At 47.3% G+C, this 23,749-nt stretch overlaps 1 protein-coding gene across 2 annotated transcripts in view; it reads left to right on the top strand.

The window, feature by feature from the left end:
• WNT9A (Wnt family member 9A) overlaps positions 1-23,749 on the top strand; it is a 59,008-nt gene that overhangs the window by 27,104 nt on the left and 8,155 nt on the right. For both annotated transcript variants that reach the window (XM_079300515.1, XM_079300514.1), the window contains exons 2-3: positions 5,297-5,556; positions 14,276-14,538. In XM_079300515.1, the coding sequence (XP_079156641.1) occupies positions 5,297-5,556; positions 14,276-14,538 (523 nt within the window). The remainder of the gene's footprint in view (positions 1-5,296; positions 5,557-14,275; positions 14,539-23,749) is intronic.

The raw sequence follows: 23,749 nt of genomic DNA, 5'->3' as shown, positions 1-23,749 counted from the left end.
TAAAGCTATAAACACTTAAAACCCCAAACACAATAAAACCCAAGACAGTGCAGAATGAGGTGATCCAGCTCTTCTTCCAAATATCAAATTTTCATCACTCACCTTGAAATTCACATGGGTTTTTTTGACTTTTGGGTTTTTATACTTGAAATATTCAATAGCCTTTGTGGGAGGAGGAGTGTGATAAATCAATTTAGGAAAGATTCACGGTGTGGGAATGTGATAAGGGGGAGAGAGCAACTGGAGGTTATTAAATAATATAAGCCTGGTGTCCAGCATAACTCAAACTCCTTGAGCTGCAATCATTAATTTAGGTGTTGCAGTGAAGTTTTGTGCTCAAGCTGTCAATTTTCCAGCAGCTTTTTTAATTATTAAAGCGGTGGAAAGAGGGGAAAAAAGGGCTGAAAGTGTGGCAATTCCACAGAAAAAAAAAAAAATTAATGTGGAAAGTGGTACCAGAATTAATTCAGCCATTGTACAGATGGACCAAAGAGGAATTTCCTATGATGGGAACTGCTCACCTTGGATCCCACTTCCAGTGGCTCCTGCAGAGGAAACCCTGGAGCACCTCAGAAATGAGGGTTCACTCCCAGGTCTGTGTAGGTGCCTTAAATCTGCCTCAGCCTGCTCAAATCCTCACCAGGAAAGTCCCCACTTAAACCAGGGAAAATCCCCTGGTGGAAGTGTGAGCTGATGAAAAACTCTTGATGAGTGGGAAGCAGGATCTGCCTTGAATTGCCTCTTGGAAGGGCAGTGATTCCATGATGTCACAGATAAAATTTGGCTTGTGTTGTGGCAGGGGCTCTGCTTGGGATCTCTCCCAAACCCTTGGGTGGTTGAACTCCAGGAAAAAAAATATAATTAGCAATGTTTGAGATAAAGTTCACAAGCAAGGAAGCAGAGTGTGTGAAAAACAGCTGGGTTCTTGCTTTTTGCATCAATTAATGATAAAGCTTCTGATTTCTTGGCTTCAGACTGGTGGAACTGGGATGGGAACAGCACAAATGATGCTGCAAAGGTTCCTCTGAGCGTGGTAGGTGCCCACAGGGCAGCCAGGTCCTTCCTGAGGTTTGGATGTTGCACCCAAAGCAGAAATTGGGCAAAATTAGGTGAAAAAACTACAGAATATCCTGAGCTGGAAGAGAACCATGAGGTTCATCAAAAGTGCAAAATTCTGCAGCAGAAATTTAAAATCCTGAATTCTATAAACAGTCCCTTGACTCTGGAGGTTGATGTTGCTCTGAGAGAGGCTGGAGTTAATTTTCAGAGAGGTAAAGCTTCCTGCAATGAGCTGTTTGCTCTCTCCATGCTCCTGGTGGACACACACACAATCCTTTGGAATCTTGGAATCCAGCTTAAAACAGTTTGGGTTAGAAAGAACCTTAAAGATCATCCAGTTTCAACATTTTTCCACTTAGAGGTGTCCACTCCATCTCCCACTCAGCCCCTTCTTGGAGCAAAAAACCAAAATCACAGAGTTCTGGCTGGCAGTTTAATCATAACAGTGATGGCTTGGGTGTGTAAAAAGCAAAAAAAAATCACCCCCACACAGCCCCTGAAATGTTTCCCTGGGAAGAACAGCTTGGCCTTTGTGAGGAGCTGAGAAAGAGTCCGACTGACACGGTTGCCTTACAGGACCTGGCTCAGCCAGGGTTGCATAAAAGGGTTTTATGGGATTAGGAAGGTTCCCTGCAGCAGTGGGGCAGCTCTCCTGCCTCTGCCTGGCCTTTGGTATTGATCAAAGTGCCTCCTCAGCCCTGTTCTCTGTTCTGGAATGTGAGGGTCCTGGCAGGGAAAAGGGAACATGTGTGTGTGTGCTTCTGTTCTTTACCTGGCAGTTTCTGCTTGCTGTTTTTTTTCCCTCAGTTTTCTCCTCATCTTGTTCCAGGGATGTTTCTGATGGGCAGATCTCTGTTTGTCATGAGTTTTGTGGCACTGTGAAGCACCATGAGTTCTATTTCCTACCACCTGCCAGTCCCTGGGTCTTTATTTGGTGTGTGTTGAGGGTTGTTGGAGATGCACACGATTGCTATCAGCAAGTTTGGGAAGGCTGATCTGGGGGAAACTGTAATTTGAAGTATCCCAAAGCCAAGCACCTGAGGGGCAAAGGTGGGAAGAGGGTGAAAATCAGCAATTGCCTGCAGAAATCTTGGCTGTAGGATCAATTCCTATATCCCTTCTCACTCCAAGATCCTGCTACAGGATCCTTGGAGCTTTTTCCCAGATCATTCAGGTGAACAATCCCTGTTCAGCTGGAAAGAGAAAATGGGGAGAGGGAGTTTAGGAAATGCTTTGGTGCCTCCCTCCCTCTGCTTTGCCAGCTGAGGGTCCCTTGTGCCAACCATGGAAATTTGTAGGAATGAATCTTTAGAGCACCATGAGCCAGGAATGAAGGTCCTGGAGATTTTGTCACAGATCTTTGCTCCAGTGAAGCTCAGACTGAGTTTTTCTCCTGAATGAGCTCCCAGGAGTTTTGGCTAATGAGGCACCAGGGCTGGGTGTTGTCCCCTCTCCTTGGGGAACAGCTGGGACAGACCAAAAATGAAAGGGTTAAAATATGCTTCAAATAGAACTTGCTGTTTGGCTTTTCAGATTTTTTTTTCTTTAATTTTTTTTGGGGGGGGAGCAAAACTTAAGGGAAGATATTTTTTCCATGTTTCCCACAAATCACTCTGTGCTTTTATCACTGCAGGGTTTTTCTGGAGATACCAATCCCTTTGAATGTAACTGAAGGAGAACATTTCCCTGCCCATCTTTGTTCTAAAAATCCCACCTCAGCCATTTTTGCTCCCTCCCTGAGATGATATCTGATATCAAATCACCTCATTGATGCCTCAGTAATGACTGGGTCTGTACTGGATGTCCCTGGCTGGGGCTCAGCTCAGAATTTTCTGCCCACTGTGCACCAAGGTTTGGGAGTTAAAGCATCCTGAGTGCCTGCTGGCAGCATGCATCCCACTGATTAGAGAGAAATAATCCTTAAAAACAGCAAATCCCTGCTCCTGCAGGACAGGTGGGGCTTTAAAGGGTTTCCAGGATCCCAGCAATGGGATCACCCCATTTTTCACCCCATGTCTGAGCCCACCCCAGTGCAGGACTGCAGCATCCCAGTGTGTTCCCAGTTCTGCATTTCTGCCATTCTTTATTTTTGGCCAGGGGTTGTGTCTCCAGGTGCTGGGACAGCAATTCCCATGGAGTGTGTGCACTGGCACATGGCAGAGCCAGCAGAGTGGGGCTGGGTTTTATGTCAGGATCTCTTTGCTAGGGCAGGGTGGCTTTCTGGGCTTTCTCAGGGTGTCTCTTGGGCTTTGATGGGACAAATTATCCTCTGTCCCTTCCCAAGCTGGGTTCTGGCTCTGCTTGATGTGCTAAAATTGTTTTTTTGTTTATGCCCAGGACAGTGACAGTGGTGCTTGTATATTTTTTCCAGTTCCCCAAGTTCATGCAGTGAGACACCTGAAATGATTTCTTTCCACTTTTGGATTTCAACACAGTCCTGTGGTGAAGGTGGCCAAGGGTTTATGTCCAAACAAGCTCTATGAGAGCTGGTAGGGAGCATAAACCCAAATATTTCCTTTTACCTTTTTCCTGCTGCCACCTTGCACACACACTGTGAGGAGCCCACAGGGATGCTCAGCCAGGAGATCCTGATCCCACCACTGACCCCATTCCTACCACGGGCTCTATTTCATAGAGTCCCAGGATGGTTTGGGTTGGAAGGACCTTAAAGGCCATTGTCCTGGTTTAGGGCAAATCTGGGAAAACCCCCTAGGGGTCCCTGTAGGAAACAGATTCAAGCAGTCCCTCCCCCAACTGGTTCAGGGAAATATTTCCTCAGAGAGAAGTGAATTGGTGCAAGACTATTTTAAAGATGTTAAACTGACTGAGTTGTTTTTTGTACGTTTTCAGTGTGAAAGAAAAAAGGTGTGTGTGGGGAGAAAGAGTGGTCTAAAGATTTTTTCTGAGCTTTTTTGTTTTGTTTTGTTTTGTTTTTTTTCCTTATAGTTTCTAGTAATAACATTTCTCTTTGTACCATTTAAAGTTAAGCCTGTTGTGCCTTCCTCCTAATCCCATAAAATTTCACAGAATTCACAGAATGACAGGGTTGGAAGAGACCTTCAAGATTGAGTCCAACCTCAACTAAACCATGGCACCAAATGTTTTTTTAAACACATCCAGGGATGGTGACTCCAGCACCTCCCCAGGCAGAGGAGGCTCAAATTGGTGAACCAAAACCACTCCATTAATTGGTGTTTCTGTCCAGTTTTGAACTAAAACCAGGACAACCATCTAGATCCAAGCCCTGCCCTGGCTGGGGGATTCAGCAGATCAGTTTGCTCAGTGTCCATCCTTGGACACTCCAGGGATGGTGCAGCCACAGGCTCTCTATGCAGCCTGTGCTGGCATTCACAGAGGAGAATTTGTGTTAATTTTTGTTTCTCTTCCCTCACCGTGGTGCCCCTGTGTTGCAGTCAGTGAGTCAGGGGACTCTCTGAATTCTTCAGCGAAAAATCAGAGTGCAGGAGTTGAATTAAAGCCTTTGGATGGATTGAAGTATATTAAGCCACTCACACATAAAGGAGACATTTAAGTTAGTAAGTTTTAGGGTGAGTTCTAATGCTTTTAGTAAGTGAAAGGTTTCAAATGCCAGAGTAGCAGAGCGAGTTCTAGTGAAGGTTGAAACACACTGATATCTTCAGTGGAGGGTCCAGGCCCACAGTTGTAGACAGGACTTAGACATAACAGAGCTATAGTAAGAATATTGCTTACATTTCTTAGATAGAACAAGATAGGTTGTATTGATGCCTTAAGGTCTGAGCTTTCTGTTCTGCTTGGGTGTTCTTTAGGGTGATAAAGACAAAATAGTCTCATACCAGCTATGGATTCAAGGACAGCCTCTTCATACTCCAGGTCCTAAGTATAAACAACATGAGCAGAGGAGGATGACATCTTACAATTTGAGACTATTAATTGGATGGTTGACTCCTGTATGCAAATGGACTGAAGTCTATAAAAATGTGACATCATATCCAAGCCCTCTTTTTACTTCCATCATGGAGCCACTCAGGCAGGACTGGGGCCACTGGTACTGGCAGGGTGTGACGACCTTTCAGTAAATACCCCTAACTCTGTGTGATCTCTGTTCCACCTCCTCAAGGCAACAGTAGTTTATACACAACCTAGAGTTAGGATTTGAATAGGTAGAGGAGCGTTGCTCCGAGCTTGTCGTCCAAAGCGGTAAATCCAGAGCAAGCCCCGTGCCTCAGTGACTGCCACAGCCCGTGTTTCTCGGCAGGCTGACGGGCAGCGAGCCGCTGACCATCCTGCCCGTGACGTCGGAGATGGAGGAGGCGGCCGCCAAGGCGCACTACAAGGTGTGTGACCGCCTGAAGCTGGAGAAGAAGCAGCGGCGCATGTGCCGGCGCGACCCCGGCGTGGCCGAGACGCTGCTGGAGGCCATCAGCATGAGCGCCCTGGAGTGCCAGTACCAGTTCCGCTTCGAGCGCTGGAACTGCACCCTGGAGGGTCGCTACCGCGCCAGCCTGCTCAAGAGAGGTGAGTCTGGGGGTTGGCTGCCTCTTGGGTGTTGTTGGAACACGTAAAGTTTGGGGTTGTGAGCTTGTTGTGGTTTCTGGGAGTGACCCATTGCTTAGCTGTTGGTGTCCGAATTGTTCCCGCTGACTCAGAGACCCTGGCATGGTGCCCAAGGATCCTTGAGGGCTGGACTTGGGTCCTTGGAGAAATTTGCCAATGTTGCAGGAAGAATTACAAGTCACACCAAAAAATAAGTACAGTATAAATTAGACTGTTGGAAGATAGAAAAGTGATTTTTTAGAAATGTTTCTATTAACAGGCTCGTGGTTAAGATGGAGGATTTGGGGCGTGGTTCTTCATGCCAGCCATGTTAAAGTGCCACCTTGGCATCCTTCGATTGGATGGGGACAAAACTAGACATTACAATAAGATTGAAGTGTATTGGGAATTAATTGTAAATATCTAACACGTAATTTGGAGTATAAAAGATAAGTTCTGCCCTGGATGTCTAGCTAGACAGGTTGCTGTTAGCTGGGCAAAGAATTCCTGAGCTAAGAAATAATAAGCAATCCTTGAAACCTCAAAAACCAGCTTCCTGCAGTCTCTCATCAGCCAGCATCAGCGAAAACCTGAATTTTAGACCACCTTCATGTCTTCCTGAGGTGACCTCAAGCATAAAGAGACACCTCAGGCTGTGACAACTAGCAGAAAATTTTGAGAATATGGAAACCATAAGCAAGATTGCAATGAAAGCCATCTTTGTGATACCAAACCTTAGTTACTAAATAACTAGAAGACAATAGGATGGCTGGCAAAAAGTAATCCCCTCTTGACAGAACAATGGTCCAAAGGTAGAGAAGACCCTGCTAGCTTGGCAGAAGGGCTCCAAAGAGTAGTTTTTAGGTTTAAAGTATATACATGGCAATGTAATGGTTCCTATAGGCTGTATGTAAATGCTGTAGGATTTGCATCATGGATTGGATTGGTTAGTGGATATTAGAATATTCAACATAGAAGAAGATTTATTGTAAATGGGAAAATCGCTCTTTTCACTCTCTTACTTCCCTCTCTTTCCACTCTTACTTCTTAGAACTCTCACTACCCCCCACTCTCTCTGCCCTGCTCCAGCTGTGGCTGGCAGCTCCAGCAGGGCCCTTTTCACCCATGCCCTGTGCAATGAACCACAAGTTTCAAGACCTGGCTTATGGAGATCTCTCTGTCTGTCACGACCATCCTGACCACTGTCCCATCGTACGCTCTCCTACAACCCATCTGTCAGGAAAATCAATCCACGGATACCAAAGGTTTATGTCCAAAAAGGAGACAGAGGAGTCATTTTTGCTTTATTCAAATAAAGGGAGAGGCCATGGGGCATCTCCAGTTTTTGGAGGATGCAGCCTCCCTTTTTATCCCAATTTCTCGGCCACATTTCCCTCTCTCTTTCCCACTGTCTGAGGTACTTAAGAGGTACAGATTTCCCAGAATACCTAAGCATACCAGTTTGAAAGCAAAACCAGTGAGAGACTCCAAGTCACAAATACAATTTAATAGGAAAAAAAAAAAAAAAAAGAAAAATGAAATACATGCAAGAGTACAAAGGAAAAACCACTGACAGAGTCAGAATACAACCTGACACCTCGCTGGTTAGGGTGATGGCAGCAGTCCAGATGTGGTTTTGTTGAAGCAATGATCCTGTAGGAAGGTCTGGTAGCTCTTGTCCTCTGGAAACCACTGGGAAAGGGCTGCTTTGGTGTTCCAAATCTCAGTTTTTACCTAGGTAGGAAAGGCTTGGCTCCTCCCCTGGCTGGAGCATCTCCCAGTGGGATGATGTAATTTTATCAGTCATGGCCCATTAACAGGAGATATCTCCTGGAGTTAGGATGGGTTGTGGGAAAGATAAAGAACATTGCCCCATCTGGTTTTTAACAGCTGACCCATTAGCAGAGGATATCTCCCACAGAGATAAGAGTCACTGCCCCACCTGGTTTCAGCAGATGGTGGTAGAATACAAACTTTTGGGCACATCTTTACATTGTAACCTAGCACACTAAGATTCCCCTCTAATGTACAACCCTCCATTTTAATTTTTAATTCTTACGGAATTTATGTTTTTTTCCCCCATTGCATCTTTCATCTTTCAATATCCAATTTCATTTATCAGCAAACCTACAATTTGTTTGTGGAGGCAAATATCTTCTTTCATTTATCTATCAGTGGAATCCTTTCCGTTGTTTCTTTTATCTCTCAGTGCTAGTCTTACCTACCCACAGCTTGTTTGTAAAGACAAATCCATCATTCCTCTCGCTCTGGAGAACACTGCTTTTGACCTGAGGTCTTGGAGAAGGCTTCCAAATTTGAGTGATGGAGTTGGAGTCACAGGTGTGTAATTGAAATAGAAATGGACATGCTCAAGGCCAAGCTCAATGGGTCGTTAAGGAACCTGTTCTAATGGAAAGTGGCAGGAGGGCTTGGAACTCAGTGATCTTTAAGTGTATAATTTCACATGGTGAAGGGTTTTGAATTTGAAATTTTTATAATGTAGTGGTAGGTATGGGACAAGATGGAGGGTTTTGGGTGTTGTTTCCTTTCTGTGTTCTTCCTTCTTCTTGATTTCAGGCAGTAGTTTCTGGTTGGACAGTTCGTGCTGCACTGAGTGTCACAGGAGTTTGGTTATTGGGTCAAAAGTATAAATAATATAGGTGTTAATTATCTGTTGGACTGTTTGGCTTTAAGAGAGCTTGTAACTAGCTAGGTTGATCTCCATTTTGCTCACTTTTAGCTGGTAGCTAGAAGTGTTGCAGAACTCTCTGTACTTTAGATAAGATTTAATAAACAACCAAGTCCAAACACGAGAAATTCGTCTCCTTCATGTTTTTAATCCTGATTCTGAGTGAAGACGGAAGAAACTGCAGACAAACCACTAATTAAGAGGTTCAAATACCACCTTTTCAAGTTTTTATCTTCTTTTTTTTTCTTTTTGTAGTTAGAGTTGGGATTAAAGCACTAGAGACGGAATTTCGTGTTCAGTCTGAGATGTTTATTAATTTTTATTTATAGTACAGTGAGCACTATGGCACTTTTAGTTAACAAGCTAAAAATGAAGAAATGGCAACGAATCTCACTCATAACAAGGTCTTTTAAAGCCAAACAGTCTAATTAAAGTCTAACACCTGCATTTTTTTTTTTTACTTTTGACCTAATGACCAAACATCCATGACCCACAGTGGGGCGTTTTCTGTTTAATTAAAGTACTGCCTATACCCAAGAAAAGTAAGGACAATAAGGAAGAAAAACACCCTAAAACTTCTATTTTGTCCTGTACCTATTGCTATATTCTAAAACCCCAAATTCCAAACCCTTCACCATGTGATACTACACTTCTATTCAAACTACAAACAAGTGATTCTAGTTCTATCACTCAATTTTGGAAGCTTTCTCCAAGGCCTTAAATCAAAACCAGTGTTCTTTTGGGGAATCAATACCTGACAGCACAGAAAATTCAAAACTCCCAGGCTTCAGGGTTCCAACAGCTGCCCTCCTCCCCTGCCCTGATGGTCAGGCTGGGCCATCCTTTGCTGGTGCTGCTTGCCCCAAGGTCCACAGAGAGCTCTTTGGAGAGCTGGAGCTCATCCCTGGAAGTGCAGGGCAGGCAAAGAATGTGCTAATGGGGGTAATTTATGGGCTCACCCCTGCCTGCTTCCCACTGCTGGCCCTGGCTGCTCTCCTTGGAGGCTGGAGGTGTTTTGTGCAGGTCTCTGCAGCCAGGAGCTACATTTTGTGCCCATTCCTGCTGGAAATTGAGCTGCTGCTGGAGGAGAGGGTTGGGAAGCTCTCAAAGCTGTCCCCTCTTTCTTTATTATTTTATTTATTTATTTCCTAATTATTTTTCCTATTTTTTTTATGCCAGTCTGTCAGACAAGAAGTCTTTTTTTAAGGAAATAAGGCAAACCAGACTGTTCTGTGCTGTTCTTTTAGAAAGGGGCAAGGGGAACCCTGTCATAGTACAGGGCAAAACCTGCAAATGTCTGTGTGCTGTTACTGCCATGGATGTTAGCAGTGGGTAATTCCCACACCTCTTCCCAGCAGCTCAGGTGGAGATGGCCAGGAGTCAGGAATATTGAAGGAGAAAGTGATATTTTTATTTCTTTTCTTCGTACTACCATAGTCCAGTTTCTCCCTCCCACCCTCCCAGTAAAATCCAGTTCTTATTTCCAGGCTGCAGCCCCATTTTACAGACAGCATGAGAGGGTCTCCAGGGCTTTAGTGACTTCCAGAAAGTGCCACACTCAGCAATGAGCCTGGACCTGGAAAAGCCAGGGTGTGAAGTCTCTAAAGATAAGAGCAGAGGTTTGCAGGGCTAATTAGTGAGAAGGAGTAATTCAGAAGCACCAGGGCTTAACTAATGCACTGTCACTGACTGGTGGAAACAAGGAAAGTCCTTATGAAACCCAAGAGGTCCAGCCAGAGCTGCAAGACATTTAAAAATATCCCTGCATGCCAGAGGAGTCCCTGGATTAGTGGTGCCTTGGGGAAGCCAAGCACTTTCTCATGCTGACACCTGGAGGCCACAGCTCGTTCCTTCAGACCTGCCTGTCCCCTGGCCAGAGTTAAAACCCCACGGAGACCCCCCCAGGGCAGCCCTTGTCAGGGACCCAGGTAATAAATGTGAGCTCTGGGGGCTGCAGGGCTCTGCTGCTGTCTCATTCTGCCATGGTTTATATCCCTGCAGCATCTCTGCCCTGCCCCAGTGCTGTAAATCCTTCAGCTGCTGCTCCCCAGCAGTAACACAGTGCCCTGTAAATCTTTCTCCTCCTCTCCAGGAGCTGCTGGTTCCTGGTTCAGCATTGCAGCAAGGGATGGTCCAGGGCAAAGGCTGACATGTATCACCCACCAGGGCACAGCTTTCCAAATTCATCCCTGAGGGCTCGTGTCATCTCCTCCAGGACTTTGCAGGGAGAAGGGAAAAAGGGAAAAAAAACCACTTTGTTCACTTTTTTCACTTAAAAGTTTCTCCCTCTGCTTTTACACTTAGGTCACCAGAGCAGCTCTGGCTGCTGGTTTGCAGTTTGGGCTGATGCAGCCCCGTTTCTTAAAATAACAGAGGATTGTTTAAGGGACTCGTTATCCTCTTTGGATACTCGTGCACAATTTTGGAAATGGCTGAAACTGGATAGCCAGGGCAGGCAGACTGTCAATGCACTGGGGCTTAGAATGCCTGCATTGATTTAAAGCTCATTATCTTGTTACAAAATATCTTGGTGCAATCAAATAGTGCGTGGTGGAGATGGCTTTAAAATCTGGCCAGAGCCAAATGTCACATGGAGCTCGTTGGGAGCTGCCTGTGGGTGAGATGATCCCAGTGCTGATGGGCACAGGGAATTTGGAAAGCTTTCAGTGATGGAGAGGCTGGGCTGCTAATTAATCAATTAAGGCTGATGGCTGTGAGTGAAGAGTGCAAGGCCAGCTTGGATGGGGCTTGGAGCAATCTGGGATAGTGGAAGGGGTCCCTGCCCATAGCAGGGGGTGGCACTGGATGGATCTCAGGGTCCCTTCCAACCCAAACCATGCCATGATTGCAGTCTCAGACCTCCAGGAGAGAGTTTGCACACCCCATCCCACTGAGGATTCTCTGTTTTACACTGGTACCTCTTCATTCTGTGCAGCTGTGGCAAGAATCCTCCAGCCCAGCAGCACAGAGTCTGGGCAACATCTGTCTGTGGTAGTGGCATCCCTCTGACAGGCATGTGGGCAGTCTGACCTGGGGTGTCATCCTGAGAAAAATAGTTTACAAAGGATGAGAGATGCTTAGAAGGCATTTTCTAGGAGTGATCTGGATACCTATGAGGGTTTTTTTGAGTGAATTAAGAATTCTCTCACTGCTCCCAGTGAAGTATTTACAATGCTGAAGGTGTTTCTGGACTGTCAGAGGACATGGTCTGACCTCAGAGAGAAAACAAAATCTGTTATTTTAACTCTCACCTCTCTTTGCAGTGTCCTCATTGAGTGTAGAGTTGAACCCTTTTTATTTTAATGTTTCTAGTGAGGAAAAGGTTCCTGTTCTCCTTTTCCAGGTGAGCAGTAGAATGATTGGATAATTCCTACCACAATCTGGGAGAAAGCAGAACCTCAGAACCCTTGGGAGGACCAAACCTCAGTCTCCTGGGCTGGGTTTTCATCAGTCTTCCTGCTCCTGGGAGTGTTTTGGGGAGGCAGACTCTGGGAATGGCCACATGAATTTGCTTGGAGTGTCATGACCCTCCCAAGGAACAGTTCCAAAAATGACCTGGCAGTGTCTCTGCATGTCCTTGGTTGACACACCAGCTCTCAGATATATCCACTACTGTCACCATCCACTTGTGTTATTTTTGAGTGGGGGATTTCTTGAGTCCCATCCAAAGCTGGTCTGGAATTGCATCTCAAATATGCAGTCGTTTACAGCTTCCATAGCTGGAGAATGGGCAGCTATAAATACTGCCATGTTTGCTTTTCATTTCTGGCTTTTGTAATTTGGATTGAAACCTTGGGTCCCTCTGGGTGTCATTTGCCTGCTGGGGGAGTGGATGCTGTCACATCCCTGTAGGTGAGTGTGGAGGTGTAGAGAAAGGAAGGTTTGAGGTATAAACTGTTTTTTTTTTTTTAATTGAGGTGCTGTTCTGGGTGACACATCTGCTTCCCAGCCCTCAGATGTCTTCTGTCAGCAATTCTGCTGGTCTGCAGTAGGACCCAGTGATTTGGTTCAGGAGGAGAGGGAAGAATGAGGAGGACTGGAAGGTCTGTGCTGGGCTCCTGCTGTTTGGTGTCCCTTGGCAGCAGCAGTGGTGCCTCCATGTCCTGCCCAGCTCTTCATGGAGTCAAACAGTGCTTTGGCTTTGAGGGGACCTTAAAGCTCCTCCAGTTTCACATTCCATTAGACCAGGTTGTTCCAGGCCCTGTCCAGCCTGATCCTGCACATTTCCAGGGATGGGGCAGCTCTTGCTCAGCTCTTTCCATTTTCAGGCAGAGACTGTGAGTGACAGCCACTGAGCTGCCCTGATTCCATTTGCATTCCTGGACCCTGGCTTGTGCCACCTCTGTCCATCATTGCTTGCCCTCCCCATGCCCTCTTCACCATCAATGATCCAGCAGAACTTTCCATGCTTTGAGGGTCAGGAGCACAGACCAGGTTTTTCCAGTGGTCCCCACCGCAGGAAGAACAGGCAGAAACTGATGCCCAGAAAATTCTACCTGAACTTGAGGAAGAATTTTTCTGGGCAGTGACTGAGCAGTGGTGTGGAGTCTCTGGGGATATTCCAGAGCAGTCTGGATGTAATCCTGAGCCCTGTGCTCTGGGATGGCCCTGCTGGAGCAGGAGGTGCCACCAGATGCCCACTGTGGTCCCCTCTTTATCACTCTGCTATTCTGTGACACTGCTCACACTCTTCTCCTGCTGGAGTCAGTGAGCCAGAGGTTTCTGAATTCTTCAGAGAGAAATCAGAATGCAGGGATTGAATTAAAAGTGTGAGTTCTAGTGAAGGCTGAAAAACATGCTGTTTTCAGCAGAGGCTCCATGACCATAATTGTAGACACTGCTTGAACATAATAGAGCTATAGTAAGAATATTGCTTACATTTTTCAGATAGAACAAGATAGATTGTATGGCTAGTCAATATGTTTAACACCTAGAGTGTTAAACTAGAATTCCAGTAAGTTAAGAAATGGTGATGTGAGTTTGTGTCTTAGCTTGTTGAGAAGATTCTATATAAGATTTTGAAGAGATTCTATATAAGAGTATTGAAAAGAATCAGTGCTTTTTTGCCATTTACTTTTTGCCATCTCTTTTCTGCTTATCTTTTCAAGACTAGCATGCTTCTGCAATAAATAACCTTGTAGCAACTACTGGCTGCTTTACTCACTTAAGACAACCCAACAAAGTTGGGTCATAACCTCATGTTCTCCCAGTGGGATTTCCCTCCATTTCCTGATGTTCTTTTCCGTTTTTGGCTGGAATGAGAGCGTGTCCCTGGTGTCCCTGCAGGTTCCTGTACACCATCTCCTCTGCAGGGCTGACCCACACCATGGGGTGGGATTTCCCTCCATTTCCTTGTGGTTTTTTTTTCCTTTTTTGGGCTAGAATCAGAGCATGTCCCTGGTGCAGGTTTCAAGGATACAGCATTCCTGTGCACCATCTCCTCAGCAGGGCCGACCCACACCATGGCATGGGACTTCCCTGAAATTTCCTGGCATTTTTCTCCCTTTTGGGCTGGAATGAGAGCATGTCCCTGTGTCCCTGCAGGTTCCTGTACACCATCTCCTCAGCGGGGCTGACCCACGCCATGGGGTTGGATTTCCCTCCATTTCCTTATGTTCTTTTCCCTTTTTGGGCTGTCTGGTGTCCCTGCAGATTGCTGTACACCATCTCCTCGGCAGGGCTGACCCGTGCCATGGGGTGGGATTTCCATTTCCTGGTGGTTTTTCTCCCTTTTGGGCTGGAATCAGAGCGTGTCCCTGGTGTCCCTGCAGGTTCCTGTACACCATCTCCTCAGCGGGGCTGACCCACACCATGGTGTGGGATTTCCCTCAATTTCCTGGCATTTTTCTCCTTTTTGGCTGGAATGAGAGCGTGTCCCTGTGTCCCTGCAGATTCCAGTACACCATCTCCTCTGCAGGGCTGACCCACACCATGGGGTGGGATTTCCCTCCATCTCCTGCTGTTCTTTCCCTTTTTGGCTGGAATGAGAGCTTGTCCCTGGTGTCCCTGCAGGTTTCAAGGAGACAGCCTTCCTGTATGCCATCTCCTCAGCAGGGCTGACCCACGCCCTGGCCAAGGCGTGCAGCGCGGGGCGCATGGAGCGCTGCACCTGCGACGAGGCGCCCGACCTGGAGAACAGGGAGGCCTGGCAGTGGGGAGGCTGCGGGGACAACCTCAAGTACAGCAACAAATTCGTCAAGGAGTTCCTGGGGAGGAAGCCCAACAAGGACCTGCGAGCCAGGGTGGACTTCCACAACAACCTGGTGGGCATGAAGGTGCGTTGGAGGTGGGGGGGGTTGCACTGTTTGGGGGTTTTGGGGGGAATAATGGTGGTTTTGGGTGTGGAACAGAGTGTTGGGTGTGAAGTGAATGGGGTGATGCTCTTTCTGGAGTTTGGGTTGGTTTTCACTGTGGATAACCCTTGGAGATAGAAATGGGACTGATTCTAGGGAATATGAGATGGAGACAAAGATTGCTGGTTTCCCACAGGAGGAGAGGATTTCACACCACAAAGGGGTGCAAAGAAGGTTCCTCAGTCTTGCATGGAATAGAACATGGAAGAAAGGTTTTATGCTGCCACTTCTTCTTGAGGGATGCCTCTCTTGCAGCTGTTCAGTGTAGCATCTCCTTGGCCAGGTTTCTTTATAACTGGCTGGAGAAACACCTGGCTGGGAACCAGGGTGGAGAGATTAATTTCTGGCTGACCTCAGACCTAAAAGTCCCTTCTGTTTTATCTTCTGGCAGTCACCTAGAACAGGAGATGGTGCTTGGTTGTAGAGTCAATTTTTCTTTTCCTATCTTTATCCTCTCTTGCTGCACTTTACACCTGTGAGCTGCCTGGGGGCTTCCCTGCAGGACTGCCAGAGTTCAGGAAGCATTTGGATGATGCTCTGGGGCACATGGTGTGATTTTTGGGTTTGTGCCGTGCAGGGCCAGGATTTGGAATTGATGATCCCTGTGAGTCCCTTCCAGCTCAGCATTTTCTGTGACAGATGTAAAGGACAAAGTGTCTGCAAGCCCTGGGTCATCCAGCAAGGGGGAAGAGGAGAGGGCTTTCCACCTTCTCCCATGATATGCTTGGCTGTACCTACCCTAGAGTTGCTCCAACACGAAAATCCCCCAGATTGGCCAGCACAGGTGCTCAGGATCAGTGTTTCATTGCACCAACCTCCAAGGGGGACATACTGCAGGGCCAGAAATAGCCCTCCAGCCTTGTTATTGTCTGTGTGATTGGATGCAGGCTTGGGGCTGGGATGGGGGACCTGGGTCTCCAGTTTCCCAGGCAAATGCAGCCCAGCCAGTTGTGCATTCTAGGAATGGCCACCCCAGCTCAGTTGTTGCTGTGTCTATGTATAAAATGTCATTCCTCACGATGGAATTGGGGCATTGGGGAATGCCACCAGCCAGGGCTGGCCAGCAAAATGTCTCCCCCTCTCCCCACCACCAGATGCTCCTAGACAGCGCTGAGATCAGGATTAGAAATATCCTGGATTTAGCTGGTGTCTGGTTTTGGCTGACAGCTTTCCTGCTCTGGATTAAAGGGCTCAGTGTCTCTGAACTCCTCAGCAGTTCTTTGACGTGTGAAATGGGCTTTGCAGGATGATGAGACTTGTTTCAATCCTTGTGTTGGTTGCTCTGTCCCATCTTTTGGAGCTGAGTGTGTAGCAGATGGGGCTGGCAATGGAGAAGATGGAACACACAGGCTGTGATTCCATGCTGGATCTTTCTGTGAGATGTCCTGGCTCTCCTCTCATTCCCAAGTCACACAATACTCACCAAAACCTCCAAGGATGTGACTTCAGCTGCCACTGGCAAGTCCTTGTAGCTCCAGGAATATCCACCAACAGTGGCAGGGCTAAAAAACCTCCCAGATGGGTTTCACCCAACTCCCAGTGTTCCCAACCCCAAGAGCTGCAGTCAGGATGTCCACATGGCTGAGGCCACTCTTGGATTTAAGATTTGTGTCCTTTATTACCCATCTGTGCTCTACACTGCCTGCCTTTGAACTCCAAGGATGAGCTGGAGGGCTTGAACCTTCCCTTCTGTGTCCTGATCCTTGTAGTTAGCTCCCAGGGGAAGATGCAGGACTCTCCAGCATCCTCTGCCTCCACTTCCCCTGGCACAGTCGGACTCTGGCAGTGGTTTCAGAGTGTGAGACCTGCAGCTGAACAGCTGAGTAACAGTTGTGACAGTTGTCCAGACACCCAGAGCCCTCCTGGCAGTGCAAGTCACAGACCTTTGCTGCAGGTCAGTGATCCAGTGTTCCTATTTTCGTCCCCCACAACGTGTCTGTCGAGTTGGGATTGCTGTCTGCAGCTTTCCTTTGCCCGTTTGCAGCAGCAGTTGAAATGATTTCTCTGTTTGTGCTGCTGGAATAATTCATTGTGCTGTGGGGTGGTTGAAAGGCAAGCCAAGCAGCTCTCCAGGCTCCCAGCACCACCAGGGAAGGAGGGAATGTTGAGAAGGAAGCTTTCAGGAGGGTGGTGGTTGAAGATCAGGAGAACACACATTTATCTGGTTGGGATATGTGGCCCTGAACCACTGGCACAATTCATTGTCACTAAGATGATGATCAGAGATGAGGACCCAGGCTGCCTTTGTGGCTACAAAGTCAAAACTTGGGAGTGCTTGCTTCAGATTCCACAATATTGCAGCCTCCTGATGCATCTTTGCCACTGCTTGCTCTCAGGTTTGATCTCTGCTCTTCTTCCTGTTCCCACTAAATCTGTCCTAGTTTGAAGGACAGGTGTCTGCCAATAAAGGCAGAAGCTTCTCTTTGAAATGGAGAATGTAAACACCCTTCCTCCAAATTATTATAATTGTGAAATTAAGGGGCTCTCAGGCAAAGATATGGGAATTAGGAATAACAATTCTTTACTAGGAAAATTAAAATAGAAATGCAGTATTACAAAGAACAATCCCAAACCCTGCCAGAGTCAGAATCCAAGCTGGCACAGTCAGTCAGTCAGGGTGGTGGCACAGTCCCATTCCATGGTGCTGCATCCTCCTGCAGGGGCAGATGTGGTTCAGCTGGAGCAGTGCTCCTGGAGAAGGTGCAGTTTCCTCTGAAGCTCCAGGGATGATGTGGAAGGGTCTGGCTTTCCTCTGGAATCCAGTGGAAAGAAGGGACCTTGGTGTCCAAAATCTCAGTTTTTCTCTGGGTAGGAAAGGCTTGGCTCCTGCCCTGGCTGGAGCATCTCCCAGTGGGATGATGGAATTTTATCAGTCATGCACTGGGACTCACTGGCCATGAACAGGAGATATCTCCTGGAGGGAGGATGGGCTGTAGGAAGATAAAGATGATTGCCCAGCTGGTTTAAAGATGCCCATTAGCAGAGAATGTGTGCCAGGAGATAAAGATCACTGCCACACCCAGTTTTTAACAATGGCCCATTAACAGGAGATATCTTCCACAGGGATAAGAATTGCTGCCACACCCAGTTTTTAACAATGGCCCATTAACAGGTGATACCTCCTGGATGAAGGGTGGGTCATGGGAAAGATAAAGATGATTGCCCAGCTGGTTTAACGATGGCCCATTAGCAGAGAATGTGTGCCAGGAGATCAGGGGCACTGCCCCACCCAGCTGCAACAGATGGGGACGGAATTCACATTTCTGGCCACATCAACCCAACACACCTGTAAGTGCAGGGATGAGAGGATGGAGGCTGAGAGCACTGCTGCATTCCTTGCTGAGTTGATGGATATTTTCCTTGAGGAAGGTAGGGAGTTAAAAATGATTCTCAGCACATTTTCTGTGTCTTAAAAGGAGCTGCTCACCAACCAACTGCACCAGTGACTGCAGCAGTCTGAAACCACTTTGGGCTAACCTGGTGTGGTTATTGGAACAATAACTCATCTGGGTTTGATTTGGGGTGGATCAAAGACACTCTAGGAGTGCAGACAGCCTTGATTTGTGCCATTTTTGGAGCTGAACAGTTTGGAGCTGGAGTTCTTGCAGTGTGTGTGTTCACTGGGGGAGTGGAGAAGTCCCTATGAAAGCTAGAGCACAAGCTTGGTGGTCTCCCACTAATTCTTTACATGTCATTTTTCCCATCTAATTACTCCCAAACGTGGCAAAACATACAAACAGTCCCTTGAGACCCAGCAAAACAAGGACTGACTAATTTGGCAAGCAGCCCTCTCCCCTCCTGGTCACCACAGCAGTTTCTCCATGGTGCCACAGCAGCAAACAATCCGTGTGTTTCTGCAAGGGTGACATGATCCCATCCCGCCTAGTTTTAGTGTCTCTTGGTAGACGTTCTCATTTAATTATGATTTTACTTCTGCTTTTTTACAACCTTGATGGGCTGCCTGTAATTTTGCTGCCACCAGTGAAATAATCACTGAACATGTTGTGCCCGTGGTGGCTCACCAAGTTATATGATATGAGCTCAGTGGTTAATGAAAGGGCGAGCTTGTCTAGTGTGAGGATGAGGTAATTAGACCAGGACTTCTCCAGCCTTCTCTTTATTGAAAAGCAGGAGTTCTGAATAGGCCACTTATTAAAAAAGCAATTTCCCTTCCTTTGCCAGATCTACTCCCCTTCATTCAGCCATTCTTTCCGAGGGGTCTTGGGTGGAGAGGGTGTTTTGGGGGGAGATGTGTGTGTGGAGGGGATGGGGGAGAAGTCAACTCTATTAAAGCTCCATTGCCAGCAATGAAGTTTCTGAGTCATATTAAATGAAGCCCAGGCAGCCTTGCTAAAGCTCTCATCTTCTCTCTGTGCTCCCCCCTTTTCCCCCTTGTACACACAAGTGCAGCCCTCTTTTGTAACCCATTAATGAAAAGGCTGAATATTAGAGCACTCAATTAGTTCCACTGGGCTTGAGTAAGTGATGTTTTAATTAAATTTGCCCACTTTCTCAGCAAAGTATCATTAAACATGACTTTCCAACTCCCTCTCTGGAGCGTTGCTAAGTTTCTTAATCCCAGGAGTGCTGACCTCTTCCAGAGGTATGTCTGGTCAAGCATGTCTTATAGATCCAAGGGGCACAATTAAAAGGGGCTGCTGTTACCCTAGGAAAAAAAAAAAAAAATTATCATGTTCTCATTGCCTTTTTCCTTCATCCTTCCAGAAGGAGGGATGTAAACCTTTGCCTGAAGTGTATAACCACAGTTGTCTTGAGAGCTGGGAGTGTTTAATACAAAATTGTGGGGAGGCAGAATTGGAGAACAAGAAAAGATCTCTCCTTAAGCAGTTTCCTGCTTTGAAACTGGTTCCTTTCATGAGGCTTCATTGTTTTGTTTTGTTTTTTTTTTTTTGCACAAGATGATTTGGTCTGTGCAGAGCAAGTGTTTGTGAAGGATCACACAATCCTGGAATGGCTTGGGTTGGCTTGTCCCATCTCCCTGTCATGCTCCTTGTCACCCTTGTAGGCTTCGAATCCAGACCCATCCTGAGACAGCTACACCTGAAACCATCTGGGATGCTCTGGAGAGGATGGTGGGAGGTGCCTGGACTTCCCCTTGCTGTTGACTTGCTTATTTTGGAATTCCATGTGAGGAATGGCTTTTCCCCCCAGGCAGTGCTGGCAGGGACCTCTCTGGAGGGCTGGAGATGCACTCTCCATATCAGGGAGATGTTTGCCCAGCTATCATCTGTCTGAGGAACTTCATGAGCTATCACATAACACGTTATCAGAGCATGCCACCCTCTTCATTTCTGGAGCTCTGCTGGGCAGAGGGGGGAAACTGAGACCCAGAAAGATTAAGTGACTCACTAAAGGTCACACACAGGCAGAGGGAGGCACAACTCTCCTGTTGCAGAGGCAGTGTTTACAAGCACTGCCCATCCAGTCTCACACAGTTCCTACTCCTTAACACAGTTCAAATTGAACTCCAGGTTTTGCTGCACCCTCATGATGTGTAATAATTGCTGTTTTGGAACTTTATCCACTTGGTGCATGAAAAAAAAAGAAAATAAAAAGGAAAAAAGACTTAAAGCATCCTTTTGGCAGTTTTTTTTAGGGATGTGTTTGCAGTGAGAAATGGGGCATCACGTGTTCACCAAGGTACAAATCAAACCCAGCAAATAACAGCCTGAGAAGAGCTCTTAACATACAGATCAGTTTTCAGGGCCACCACTGGTATTAATTGCTGCAGGTTATGACAGGTAGGAATGCCCAGGCGTGCTCTCTGGATTTTCCTCTCCTTTCAGGCTGAGAATGGCTCAGCCAAAGCCTTTCTTAGGCCTGGAAATCAATACTCTGGAAAAAAATTGCTTGCTGTGTCCCATAAGTGATTGCAGTTGGTTGTTTATGTGGAGCTTTTTTAGCATGGGAAGCATGCTAGGAATACTGAGCATGGGGAAAATACTTCTGAAGTTCTCAATTTGAAGTAGGGTTATGTTGTTCTATGATTAAATGTTTGTATTTTAATACCTATGTCACTAAAATATGAGTGTTCCTGTTTTTTGAAGAGGGAAGGGTGGTGGGAGGGGAAAACTGTTCTGAAACAGCAGGTTGAGAACAGGATGAAAAGAATGATTTTTTTTAGCAAGGTAGGAGAAAAAAAAAAAGGACAGCTTCTAACAATCTGTGAAACTTCAATAATTCAGGCAGTGGCATTGAAGGGACAAGTCTGGTGCACTGGCTGTGTGTGGGGACCGTGGCTGCTGTCCAGACAAACATTAATACTTGAGCAGAGAGAATGACTAAGCCTGTTTAAATTGAAGAGGGCTCTGCACACGGGGCTTGGAAGGGCTTGGATTTGTGGGGAGGCATCCCAAAGCCCTCTCCAAAGGCAGGCAAGGCTTTTCCCTGGGCGAGCTGGCCCCGAGGAGGAGGGTTTGCTGCCTGCTGTCCCCCCAAGCATAGCGAATGGTTTGAAGCCCTGGAGCCTCAGCCCAGCCATGACGACAGCGATGAGCGAGGAATTCCCACGGCTGCATGTCCACCCTGCACTGCTGCTGCCCAGACAAAAAACAAAAAAAAAAAAAAAACCCAAAAAAAAAAAAACCCCAAACCACCCCCAGAGCCCCGTGACCCAGCTGGGAATGAATGGGAATCCTGTGCTCGGCTGAAACACTGAGAAATTGTGTGTTGCAGCATGTCTGAGACTGATCATGACGGGGGCACTGGGGCTGAGCTTCCTTGTGGGGAGGGAGGATTACATGTTGCATAGCAATGCTCTGCTGTGATCCCTTCTGCCCGTGGCTCCTTGTAAAGCCACTTGGGAAGGCAGTCCAGCAGTGCTATCTGATTTCCTCTGAGCAGCAAAGCTCAGGAAAAATGGTTCTGTCTTGCTTTGTGTTTTCCTTACTCTGTGTGTTGGGTGTTCTCACAGCAAGGTCAGTGGGAATTTGTGTTCCTGAGTCAAGCCAAATAGCTCAAAAAATACTCATTTTCGTCCCAAACTGTTCTGTTTGAGACTGCCAAACCATGTGGTTGCTCAGAGGAGAGTGGGAGGACAGAATTTTCACGTGTGATGCCATCCCTGACCCAGCACTTGTCTTTGTCTGGCTTTGTTTTCATGGTAGGAGCTCTCTACAGCACCCAATACTAAAAGGATGCTCCTCATTGCTGTTACTCCTGAGTTACTACAACCCTGCTGCTGTGTGGTGGCTGTGGAGTTGGGGCCATGGGGAGCATGAAATATTTTTGTGCCTTGGATTGAAGCTGAGCCATTCTGTTTCACATCTGTGACAAACGTGCAGGTGGCCACATCCTTGGTGTAGACAAAATGATTATTCAGGGGTGTGCTCAGAACAGGTTCAGGGCTGTGTAGGATGCAGGTAAATCAAGCTCTGAACTGTGATGAGCCTTTAAAAGACAGCAGCAGCTACTACATCTCTTGAAATATGATTTTATATGGTAAAACCCTATTCCTCCTCATCTAACCAAGAGGTTTTTTGGGAATAAATATTGCATTTTTCTATCCTGGAAGCCCCTCCAGGTTTGAAAGCACGATCCAGACATCTGTCCCAGGATCCAGCCAACAAAGCTTTCCCCAGCCCTGCTCCAAACAACCTGCTGACTTGGATCAGTCTTGCTCTGTTTCCTGAAGAAACGAGCTGGATTTAGGTGTCTCTGACACAAGAGGAGGAGAGGTGGTTGTGGAAGCTGGGGAGTGGGACGGGAAGCAGAAGGGCTTTGCCAGGATTCATTTTGGCTGGTTGGTGGCTGGGGCCCCAGGCAGCAGTTCCCCATCAGGCAGCAGCTGACTGACAGCAGCAGGGGAGGCTGCCTGGGCAAGGCATTTTTCTGGGGTTTTCACTCCTGCTGCCTCATAACGTTCTCTATCCCATCCTGGTCCTTCCAGGAGGAGGTTTATGGGGCGGGTGGGATGCACTGCACTCAACAGCAGCCCTGTGAAAATCCACACCCTGTGCCTCATGAACTGCTGCATTCATGGGGGTGGGGACAATTGAAACCTTTTATGGTCCACCAGTGCCTGGCACCTGAGCTGTCCCAGCCTCCAGCTAAAAGTGAGTCAGGAAAATCCAGACTGGGGTTCATTTGGAATTTCGTTTGACCCCAAATGAGGAGAGCAGAATTAATCTACACTTATTACTCCTTGAGGGACCTTTGTGCTGCTGGAGGGACAGCTGGTGTGAGGAGAATGTTTTAAAGCACCTCCATTAGTGCTAGGTGGAGATATTTAGACACCTGAGTCTGGCCCAGAGGGTGGGATTCTGCTCACAGAATCCCCTAAACTGAGGTGCCTCTGTGTGAGCTGGGTCCCCAGGCTCCTGTTGGTGATGGAGGTGTGCTCAGCTGTCAGTGGGAGCCTGGAGAGCTGTTCAGTGGAGCAGGTGTTACCTCACTGCAGGGTCCTCCCCTGACTCTGACAGGAGTTCTGAGGTGTTTCTCAAGCAGAGGTGTTTAAACTCAAGTGTTTGCCTGGGTGAGGTCAACCCTGGCTGCCTGATGTGATTCAAGTGCCTAAACCTACATGCTTTCACCTGACTGAAGGTCTTCTGCCATCAGCCAGCTGCCCATCCATCAGGATCAGGTTTTCCAACACGTGTTGGGCTGTATCCACCAGCCCCACGTGGATGCCTTGGCCGCAGTGCTCCTGCTTCGTCAGCACTCCCACAGAGCTCCAGAGAGCTCCTGACAAGAGCTGCCCCGACTCCACGTTCCCTTCCTGACTTTCATGACCCTGTCTTGTTCAATCAGCTCCAAGCTGAGCCCAGTTGCTGTTGGTTTCTTGCCTTTCCCAACTCCTGCACAATGGGGGTTGTCTCCTTTTCCAGGTGGAGCAGATGCAAGCGCGCTGGGGGAGGAGGAAAGGTTGTGGAAAGCCTGAATGGATGAATGACTGCAGTGTGCAGCCCTTTCCCAAGTATCCCAGCAATTTCTGCCCGGTTTGCTGATGGTGTGGGCGTGAAATCAGGTGTTGGAGCTTTGTTTCACACGAACTCAGCTCTCACTTCTGGGCAGGCAGTGAAACGAGACTTTACACGAGGGAGGGCGCGGGTGAGGGTTGGGGTTTTTCCCACCCCCACGGTGTTGAAATGTGTTCTGCACGCTCTTGTCTGAC

This window comes from Erithacus rubecula (assembly GCF_903797595.1).
Source record: "Erithacus rubecula genome assembly, chromosome: 3".
NCBI lineage: Eukaryota > Metazoa > Chordata > Aves > Passeriformes > Muscicapidae > Erithacus > Erithacus rubecula.
The sequence above is the reverse complement of the archived record's forward strand: the minus strand, read 5'-3'. Positions and strand labels throughout refer to the sequence as shown.